The sequence below is a fragment of the Acartia tonsa genome, chromosome 3 (genome assembly GCF_053477335.1).
Source record: "Acartia tonsa isolate MP-2025a chromosome 3, ASM5347733v1, whole genome shotgun sequence".
NCBI classification, from domain to species: Eukaryota; Metazoa; Arthropoda; class Copepoda; order Calanoida; family Acartiidae; genus Acartia; species Acartia tonsa.
This window is the reverse complement of record NC_137262.1, coordinates 16,813,411-16,824,891: the sequence shown is the minus strand read 5'-3', so window position 1 is coordinate 16,824,891 and position 11,481 is coordinate 16,813,411. Positions and strand designations below refer to the sequence as shown.

The 11,481-nt window shown below is 30.0% G+C and overlaps 1 protein-coding gene across 1 annotated transcript; it reads right to left on the bottom strand.

The window, feature by feature from the left end:
• Nucleotides 1-289: 289 nt before the first annotated feature.
• LOC145314786 (uncharacterized) lies at nt 290-11,055 on the bottom strand. Its single transcript, XM_080154865.1, has 12 exons — nt 11,014-11,055; nt 10,153-10,232; nt 8,303-8,390; nt 7,874-7,963; nt 7,459-7,517; nt 5,800-5,872; nt 5,362-5,416; nt 4,808-4,884; nt 3,025-3,110; nt 1,748-1,812; nt 1,301-1,400; nt 290-296 (listed from the first exon to the last, which is right to left on the bottom strand). Exons 1-12 carry the CDS (start codon nt 11,053-11,055, stop codon nt 290-292), a joined length of 822 nt encoding a protein of 273 aa, XP_080010991.1.
• Nucleotides 11,056-11,481: the final 426 nt, after the last annotated feature.

Sequence of the window (11,481 nt, the reverse complement as noted above, 5' to 3'; positions counted from 1 at the left end):
TTACTAAATTCGACTCTCTTCTCCTCAAGTGCCCCTAGAGGCCTCTAGGGGCTAGCCGCTAGTATAGGAAAATAATACTAATGGCTTAGCTGAAAATGGAAAATACATCTGTTAAATGACAACGGGAAGGGAGGTAAAAGAATTCTATTATTTGAGTTTATTCCTTACCTGTATCCATTATTCCTGTTGAAATATTTGACACTAATCTCTTCATCAACATAACAATTTCTGAAAGTAAAATATATTTCATAATTACTAATTTTTTTATATAATTCTAAATGAATTCTATTTAGTGTCTTTAAATGATATTAATTCATATTTGTGGTTTCCCTCAAAGTGCCTAGCGACCGAAAAACTGTCATTCATTCGAAAATAAACTTAAAATAAGAGGGGATGGTAGTTTTTCCCGTGTTTGAGTTTAACGGAAGCTAGTAAAAGTGGCTGACTCAGATTATGACGTCAAAAAAAAATTAACCAATGAGAGGCCACTATCAATTTACCATTGGTCAATTACAGTGTATACTGGCCTCTCATTGGTAAATTTTTTGACGTCATAATCTGAGTCAGTCTTTTTTACTGGCTTCGTTTAACGTTGTGTTAGGTTAGGTTATATTCAGTACAGTGTTGCCCCGCAGGGTTCAGTACACCAGCATAGTTTAGATAGACAAAAAAGATAGGCCGCTTCCTATTTTTCGATTCATTAAAAAACAAGTGGGGGGGGGGGGGGGAGAGGTGGTTATTTAATGTTCGCTAAGTACTTTAAGAGTAATAACCTTCATATTTGATAATATTTAATGATTAATTTATTAAGAATTCGATTTACATTTTGATTACAAAAAAGTTTGATACAAAAGCATTGAAATTAAGATTTAGTACACAATTGATAAAACTTTTTTCCAATATGGCTAAGAAACTGATTAATATCCACTGGATTTGGACCGGTTCTAATCATGGTTCGTTTCTTATGCTTATGTTGAAATACATCTATCTATCTAATAATATCCAGTTTTATACGAATATAAAATGTATAAGATTAAAACCAGTTTTGTTAGGCCCGAGATGCCGAAGTCATGTTTATATCTGCGGAAAGCTGTTTATAATTCGATGCGATAATAGTTATTTCTATTTAGTTTATAAACAATTTTCCTCGGATATAAAAATGACTCCGGCATCTCGGGTCTAACAAAACCAGTTTAATTTTATGATTGAACATTTTTATATTTTTTCATATGGATGAGAACCGGTTCTAATCTACCGGATATTAATTAGTTTCGAATGAATATGAGAAAAACTAATGTACCTTTGTTGTGGAGTGAGTGTTGTAAGAGCCAAGTTAGTGACATCAAAGACCTTGGCTTGCAGGGCTAACAAATGGTTCCCGCCAGGCGACAGCAGAAATCCTAACAATGATTAATGTTAGTTTGACTTTACCATAGCATTTGATTACTATTACTATTTTTACCTAAATATACAAAATAAAGTAACAACATGTGTATCTGTGTGTCTATGTATACCGTGGATTTAATTAAACAACGAACTGATATAGTTCTCCTTTTCGATGAAGCTTCTTATTCGTAATGGGAAGGTTCACACCTATCTTAAGGGTGGGAAATAACCCCCTCCTCCTAAGAGAAAACCGCACCTAGAAAAAAATAACGCTTTTCATATATTGATGGGAAGAAAAAAAACAAAAAAAATTAAAATTTGTTGCTTGGGTTACCGAGATTGGATATCCCCGAGATTTTACCTTGCTGTTGAATTACAGATCTGCTCGCAGTGTCAGAAAGAGCTATCATGAAGCCTTCGCTTCCCCTAAATAGAAAATGAAATACATGTTTAGGTAGAATAATCATTTTTAGAATCAATTTGAAAAACTGTTTAGGTTGTATTATTTATAAAAAATTTGCATTTGTCTAATTCTTTTGTGGTTCCCTCAACCCCCCCTCCCCCCGCATCCCTCCTTCTTGTACGGTCTGAATCATAATACGTTTTACGCCATTCATTATAAAATGTTAACAATTTTGCTACGCAAACAAAAAAAAGTTTGTCAAAAGCACAACTTTCTTAATGGAAGCATTAAACTTGAAAGAAGAAATATGACATTTCATGAAAAGATAATTCTTTTACGTGGAGAAAAAAAAGAGTTGTTAACTTATAGCAGGCACGCAAACACGAAATATTACGTTTACCACATGGTAACTTACGTTGTTTGTACATCTAATTTCATTCTATTATACTAGCGGCTTCGCCCCTAGCCTCTAGGGGCTTTGCCCAAGAGGTGATAAAAATGGGGGGGATTTTTTGGTTTTTGGGGGGGTTGGGGGTGTCCCACCCCCCGAGAAAATAGCTTAAAACCACCACAGGACCAATAGGTAGATACCCTGAAGAGTAGAATCCGATCGGTTCAGTGGTTACCGAGATCTTAAGGGACAGACAGACAGACGGACGGACAGACGGTCAGATGGACAGACGGACAGACAGACATCGTTCTACTTTGTATTATAGATAATGACACTTAATTGAAAAAGTAAATAGCATTTGTGTATGAACAATTTATATTTATAGGTCAATTAATTAAATAATACATATAAGATAAAATACAAACGATACAATATAGTAAAGTAACGTAATAAAACATTTCCTGACTTTTCCGTATATTGAAAAAATAAAGAACATAATGAAATTTCAAATAATTCAATATCTTTATTATAAAAGGGATGTAAGTAGAACAAGAGAGTATTATAATTATTAAACTGGTTTTATCAACACAAGAATTTTTGGAGATTTTCCTCAAATGTCTATCGAGCATAGAATCTTCCCTCCTTTATTTAAAAAAAAAATAGAAGATATGTTTAAACTGTGATGGTATGGGGTAATCTTTTAAGGCTACCCAGTACCCATTATAACCTAACCTAACCTCAATCTGAATAAAGTTTAGTTTGTACGACATATTGGAAATAGTATGGATATCTACTTTACAGAAAGACCTAAAAGTAAGAAAATAGAATTATACAAAAAATTTACCTTTCGCTATCCATAGCGGCGTAATCAAATATTTCTGAGTCCAAAAAGAAACTGATACCATTTGTCATTCCATTTTGAACTCCTCTCTTAAAAATATGTTGATTATAATTTTAAATAAGTTATCTTCTTATTTCTTTTACTTGGAACATCCTGTTTGATTTTACGTAGATAGATAAAGGGTAAAATGATATAAACTGCTTAAAATTAATTCTTACTTCTGCATAGAGATATTTATCTGAAGGTTTAGAATAGTTTTTGGGTTGTCCAAAATCAATCTATTGCAGTTGATATTCTAATATTCATTTAGTTTCTTCAAACATTAGATATAAATTCCTCTGAAATTCTAACTTAAGAGAAGATTATCATTACAGATTTTATTTAAATGCATCTTCTATCCAACTTTTTTTTATTATAAAAAGTTTTATTTTCAAATGCGTAATTTATAAATTCTTAATATTTTCTAAGCGATTATACTAAATCAAAATTGTATGCTTCGTTGCAAAATTGCTTTATACAGAATACTGTTTCTCGTATTCATTCGAATCCGGTGGATAGGAACCGGTTCTCATCCATACGAAAAAACTATGTCTAGCATCGTATTATATCCAGTTTTCTACGAATGTACAATCACAAAATTAAAACTAGTTTTTTTAGCCGGTGCCTTCTTAATTAATCTTATAATTGTACATTCTACATCCGCGGAAAGCCGTTTATAATACGATACGAGAAATAACTATTATTGTTTAATGACAACGAACGTTCTGGTATGGATTATAGAGTTGCTACTGTAACTGTTACCAGAATCAGATCGTCAAGTTTTAAATATATAGGCCAATACTAACAGGACAGACGGGTGCAAATTTAGTAATTCTTGGGTTATAAAAAATGTAAAGTATTTCAATTGCAGGACTGCCATGTATGAAAGAAAGGTTGTAAATCTTGAATGTGTATGCGGATTCATAATATTGTATGTTGCAGCCATAATAAACATTTTAATACTAGAACACACAAAAATTGTTGATATTAAAAACAATTAGATTTCATAACAAAAAATAACATAATGTCTGTCCTGGACGAGTTATAAGTTTTTTTAGGCAAGCCTAATATTGCTCCAGTTAAGTTTGAATTGGTCGGCAGAAGGGGGTGGGGTCATAGTTTAAAACAACCCTATTAAAAAATTTTCCCTTGACACAAAAATAGTTGTAGGAAGAAAAAGATAATCTTTATGACCAAATGACAATAAGTATAGTTTTTAGCTTATTTAATTTTCTTTGTCTCCTGAAAAAAATCCTTTAAAATTGTTAATTTTAGAATATTATGAATATTATCCTGCGGATAAATTCTGCAGCAAACACCAAAATCTGTGTGGCTCTGAAAATAAACAAAGATACACAAGTATATAAACAAGGATGATTATATAAATTACAGTAGAGCTTAATAGATTATGCAACATGGCTCATTATTTATTATTTATTTTAATAAGGTTTTTTTTACATAAGCCTTGGAATAGTTTTAGGCTAATTCTGTCTGTTCGTCCAAATTAAGCTTAAGAAGATATCTCTAACCGCTTGCCGGAATTAGCACTGTTATGAAAATATCTCTACTGGCCTTACCATGGCTTTAGGTTATTTCTTGGGGAGTTGACCTTCCCTCTAAAAAAAAATAATTTTGGATCTTTCCCTTCCCTCCTAAAAAAAGTTGTATAAAAAAATTATTTGTGATGGTTTACCACTAGAATGATATAAGAAGAAAATATAAGCCCATAGCTATCTAAATGGTTTACCTTATCAGAAACAAAATAATTATAATCTTGTTGTTTCCATGATACTTGTAGTAAGGTGTCATTACACTCATGCATTCCTGTAACAAAAATTTTTTCTTTTCAGGTTTATAGGTTAGGTTCATCAATAATAATACTACATTTTTTTCTTAAAAAGGAAATTTTTAATTTGAGTTTTCTAGAAAAAAAATACATGAGAATAAATTTCATTTGTGTATGAAATTATTTTAAAAAAACAATACTTTTTTATATCTAATTTTCAGATAACGGAGATTATTGAAATAAAAATTAAATTAAAATACTTTTCCTCATTTCATTCTTAAAAACATGATGAGCCCTGCCCCTAATTAGTATAATTCCTACAGGTTTTTAAAAATCTAATTAAAAAAAATAGGGGGAGAAAGTCACTCAAAAATCAGACACGTGACGTCATAAAAATGAGAGAGATGAGAGGAGAAGTGGGAAAGAAAACACTAAAAAACAGATGGACAATTCCTCATTTTTATGACGTCACGTGGCTGATTTTTGAGTGATTCCCCCCCCCCCATCTCTTTTACCTGCTTCCTCTAAACTTTGATTATTGTAATTCCATCCAACTGTTCTTTGCATTTTCTGTTAAATAATATGTACACTATTATTTATATAAAAAGTTATACCTTTTTGAAATGAAAAAAAAATACTCTTAATTCGTGGAACAATCACAGGAGATTGTTTGGAAATTGTTTGAATTACTTCTAATCAGATGATTACAAGAAAAATGGCCAAATTACGCATTTCATGTCATTTAGACAGACACACATAATTTAATATGATGAAAATTGGTTAAGGTATCAAAAAGGACACAAAAAGTTTTACAGACAGAAAATTTTGAGGCCATTGTTTTAGAGGTTATTAGGGCTCGCAAATGACTAGATAACATTAAAAAATTTTGATTAAAAGGAAAGATAAAAACTATTTTAAAAGCCATAAGGAATTTTTCTATTTCTAGAAATAACCTGCAAATGTAACTGAAGTTCTGTAGAAGACTGATTAACTGTTCCTCCAAGTAAATATTCTTCCAGCAACTTTCTAAATATTGGTAATTGATTTTCAGTCTCAAGATTTTGAACTTCCATAGAAAAATTATAAATAAAAGTCGATGTCATTTTATTGAACAATTTCACAATTGATCATACAAATTTTTAATTTTTACATCTTTAGGTACGTAATTGTAACATATTAATTAATAAAAAAATAAGGCTTTATTAGTTTTATAGTTATCAGCCAAGCTAAAAATTCCAATTTAAGTTTTTTTTATCCGCAACTTCCATTTGATGCAAAAACTGCAGATGAGGTAATCTTTTAGAATACAAAAAAAGAGCGGCTGCCAACTCTTTTTTAAAATTTATTATAAACGAAAATATCATTATTAAATTTTGCAATAAATTTGCTTGTATTACAAATTGTTCTTGTTATCTGTAAGAAAAGTATTTTCAATTTGAGGACAGAATTTTCTCAGATATAGAAATATGGATAATTTACATAAATCAATAATTCCTATCAAATAACAGAACTTGAGATGTCCAATACTAGATAAGATAAGATAAGATTTATTTTCCTCAAAGGTACAACATATTTTATTAGATATATATCATAAATTAGGTTACTATGCTTTGATTGGTTTGATTGTTCTGGTTTGTTATGTTTGATGCAGGTTTGAGAACAATTTACATAATAACTATTATTAAGTACCTAGCATGGAATTGACCGAACTTCGTCTCCACCTCAATTTATCTTTCCCACACTTTTTATCTCAGAATTTTGCGGGGAAAATGTGTATGTTGTTTGTTTGGAATATTTTTCATTTGATTAATGTCTTTATTTTTAAATATAATATAATATAAGCTGTTGGGTATACCTATCCTGTTTATGTAATCATAGCTGTTATATTTGAGAACTTAAAGAATTTAAAATTTTAGAAAACTTTATATCGCTGTGGTTATTGAAAACGCCAAGCTTCTTATTTTAGATTGAATTATGAAAGTCATATAATGATATCATATGAATCATGGCTAGTAATTGGATATCTTTCTCTCGACCACATTTACCCTCTAGTGGCTATATTTAGTCTATTCTAGCCTATTGTTTATGAAAGGATGCGATTCAGAAAAGGTGAGGTTTATAACTGCTTTTATTAAAATTTATTTTTAAATATAAATCTATTTTTAAATATTTTTTTCCATACAGAACCTGAACATGAGGAATAATTTAATGTTAAACGTTAATTATAATATTGAGAACCTTTCAAGTAAATTACTTCATTATATTCTAACACTAATTTTCTTCAGTTTAGTAACATGTTAAAATAATATTTCAACATAAATTAACCCGCGTAACTACTTTATAACTAAGCTAGGGTTTGTCTGATTGCCGAAGCTTCTTATAGTGTCCATAAAAATTGACATCATACTGGCCTGTCATTGGTAGTTTAGTCTGTGTATCGGCCTATCATTGGTCATTTGTATTTTATGACGTCATTTTTTAATAACACAACTAGTTTAAATTATGAAAAATGATTTTTTTAAAGTTTATATTTTAACAGTTTAAAACTTGTCTGTTATTAAAATGCTGAATTTAAACATTATCGTCATTGAAAAAAAAATGAGCTTGCTCACCTCATTTGATAAATTTGTCTGGGATTATCTTCAGCTCCTCTCAGGAAAGAATCTCTTATCTAAATATTTTAGTACTTACATTTATCAAATAATAAAATAATCAATTACTTTGAAAAATAGCACATTCTCGGTTTAATTTCTGAAATGAGTAGGGAGATAATTAGATAGATCGATTGACAACTAATTGTGATGATACCTGTAAACTAGATTATCTATAGATTCTTTGTTTGTTAGTTTGTCGATTTAAGAATGAACCGTAATTGTCAAGGCTGCTATTTGAAATATTTTGGTTATTACTAATGATATTGTGTTTAAAATTTGTGTATTAATGGATTTTAGATGAGAATATCAAGTATATCTTGTAACGATGCCTTTTGAAGTTAGAGAATGTTGTATTGCACCTTATTGATAATACCTTGTTTAGGTTACAAATAGTCACAGAAGGAAATCTGATGTCTTCCAAGGGGGCAGTTGTAGTCTCTATTGATGTTATTGTTCGTCCTTTCTAAAATATTCAAATTTCTTGATTAAACTGTGCTATGTCCTAGAGATGTTTGTTGTGTGTGTGTGATTTCAGTAAGAACTCGAAAACCTTTTGATTTAAATGCGCTGTTACTGTATATATTGGTGAATATTCGTTTGTCTTATTGTCAAGTTTCCCTTTATTGGAAGTTGTCATCCTTGTTTGATTTTAAATGAATTAGAAAAAATACTAATCATTTTCAGTTTCATTATTTTGACCTTCCAGAAAATAGTCACAAACTTATTTCCGCTTCTCAGAAAGAGACAGACAGAGAGACATTCTACTTTCTTTATATTCGACTGTTCAAATATGGATGTATACCTGATAGTCCAAAATATATATTCCAGTATAAATAAATCCAACTGTGAAACAAAACAGGATGCTAAACCCAAACAGAATCTGCTCAAACCTAAAAAGATTAGCAATATTATCACAATTAATGTTTTGGTTGGATATTTTTAACTCGTGTATATGGTTAAAAATATGAATAAAACTACACACACATCAGAAGCTAAAAACAGCCTTTTATAGCCAAAAAATTATAGAATAAACCAATATCTGAACACCATTCATTATAATTTTACTTTAGGCTCGGCACTGGCAGTTTTGATGGAATCTTTTAAAAGAAAGCTTCAACCATTTTGCTGCATTAGATTTAAACGAACATTTTAATTTAGTTTTAAATTGTTAGGGTCATCCCATAAACAGATGACAAACCAGTGGATTTGTATCTTTAATATTTTAAAGAAGATTTTTTTATTTTCTGGTCTAAGTTTACTCTAAGTTGCGAATTTCAATATTTCATTTTTCATGAAAAGACGAAATAACGCAACATCATATGTTTAGAAATTTGTATGTGTATTATATATGGTGAAAAATAAAGTGATAGGTATATGCTTATTGAAACATAATTTTGGATATCCTTTTATTTGCAAGGAGATTCCTCTAGATTAGTGACTGCTCCTCAGCTTCACTTCAAATCTCTTTATTGTAGGGCTATAAATTTACTTCTTCATAATGCAAAATGGTTTTGTATGAAGCTTAATATCTCTGAGATGGCTAGGAAATTATTTTTCTCTTTTCATTTTAATCTGTATTAGAAACTCTAATGGATGGAAACCCCTAGCATCTTGAAGTAGAGTATGTCTATTCATTTTGCATTCTATAAATCACTTAATACTTTGGGTTAGAAAGTGAATATCCCAAAACTACCCCGGGACTTTATAAAGCTTTCCTAAAATGGAGAACTTAATTAGTTCAGAAGAACTTAATTACTTTATTTGAAAGAATGATAGGTTAGCTCTTAATTTGACACTATTCCGTCCAATATTTGTACATATCCTGTTAACTCTGATTTAAATTTTTTTTTGGTATCATATATCTCACACTCTAGACATATTAAATATATCAAAATATATCCAAATAAATCGCTTCAACACATTTTATTTTTACAACAATAAAACATTTTTCCTGCATGATTAAAATGTCCCTTTTCAATTCCTTGGATCTGCCCAAAGTCCTTGGAAATTTGTCTCAAAGGTCTGTAATGGTACTTTTTTGTTCATATTTCCCAAGTATTGAGTAAAATTATTGAAAGAACTATTCAGGCGATTTTTTCACCTTCTAATGTGTGATAAGTTTTTAGCGAAGGATTCATTATCATATATATTCTGTATTTTGAGTGTCCAAAGTTGACGTATAAGAAAACCGATATTTGTATTAGCACAACAAAAACATGCCTTTCGAACTTTATATATGAAGTTTTTTTGCCAACTTTTTTTTGGAATTATAATCTAAATTTCAAAATACATTTCCTAACCAAGAAATTCTATATTCTGTAATTGGTATTCTTAGGAAGGTAGGGAAAGGACATAGTTCTGTAAATTATACCAAAAGATGTACATCCCTTCAAACTTTACTTGGTTACGTTTGCATAATTATTTTTCAAAGCTTTTCTGTTAGATGAGTCATTTTCTTATTTGTAAGCATAAATATTTATACCATGGTCATCATAATTTTTACAGCCATACATTTCTAAGCAAACACTAAAAGAATTTACTTCTATGCTCTTTTAAACAACCATTTTATCGCTTCACGATTAGTTGGATTGTTTTTATAATATTTGTTTTTCATATTTTTCTACTAAAGAGTATCTAAACCATAATCCTCACCTGTTGTTCCCCACCGTATACTTAAATCCATGTATAGATGTCTGTTGGCAATATTGAAACCATTTTCTCACCAGGGTAGACTAGACAAAATAAAAGTGTTATTTTCCTAGTCACAGTACCAAACACATTTAGAAAAGACCCCCTCCCCTCTATCTTATCTTTTTCAAATTAAATTTTTTTGAGAAAGAGGTTAGGACAGTGGGAAAGGTTTGGCTTTGTAACTTTTAACATACTGCCCAAAAATCCTTTTGTGTGAAAAACGATTAGTGAAATACTTTTTTAATGGTTCCAATTTAAGGTTTTGTGTTTGCCATTGAACATGACTCATGCGAGTTAAGTGCATTGCAGACCGACAGATAATCACGTAAAACTTTTAGAGTAGCCTCGATAATAAAAACACTTTTCTATTATAATAAACCTGGTATTATTGTTAAAATAATTACCAATATGTTTATATTTTTTTGTTTGTTAATGTTATTCATTGTTACTTGCTGTTAGGCTAACTACTAATTTCATTCTTTAACTTGTCACACATAGATAAATAATATAATAGATTGGTATTACCAAAAATATCACTCTGAAATAACTAGTTCAATATTGTAATAATCAAAAAAATGTTTTTTTTATTTATTGGTAATTTTTTAAAAAGTATTTCCATATGTTAGGAGAAAGATGTAATGATATTTGTATCTAAAAAAAATCTCCTTTAAATTTTGTTGAAAATATGTTTATTTGTGTTACTACGATTGGCTACACCGCTATTGGCCTCTAGGAGCACTGGAGCACAGAAAAAAACTTCTTTTTCTTGGGGTGATTTCTCCCGGAAGAATGGTGATACTTTTAACCACAAAAGTTATGAACCTTCCCGGACCTACAAGAAGCACTCCTGTAAATGAGAATCATATCAGTTCATCAGTTTGCGAGATCCTTCGGTTCAAACACACACACAGATCTTGTTAATTATTATAAGGATATCAAGTTTTAGAGATATCCTTAAAAATACTATTAGTTGTCTATGAACGAGTATTTTTGTAAATCCTAGTAAACACTTACTTATACGATACCATTTCTAAAGTCAATTGATAACAACTTTTTACAAAATAGTTTAAAGCATGTAATGATTTTCGAGAAGGATAAGGTACAGCACTATATAAGCTTTCAAGAAATGGATCTACAGGTAAATATATGTAAGTATATAAAATAACCTCTAGGGGCTTCACCAAAACTGTAAATTTTTAATAATTGTAATTTTTTAAACCACTCTGCAGGATCAGTAGCTATATTCCCTGATGAGAAAAATCTCTTTAGCGGTTACCAAGATCTTAAGCT

Excerpts from the sequence above, each read along its gene's own strand:
- LOC145314786 (XM_080154865.1), bottom strand. The coding sequence starts at position 11,055 with ATGATTCTCATTTACAGGAGTGCTTCTTGTAGGTCCGGGAAG. Across the intron at positions 5,873-7,458 it reads AGACAAATTTATCAAATGAG|AAAGTTGCTGGAAGAATATT; the intron begins GTGAGCAAGCTC and ends ACCAATATTTAG. Across the intron at positions 3,111-4,807 it reads ATTATTTTGTTTCTGATAAG|AGAGGAGTTCAAAATGGAAT; the intron begins GTAAACCATTTA and ends CATATTTTTAAG.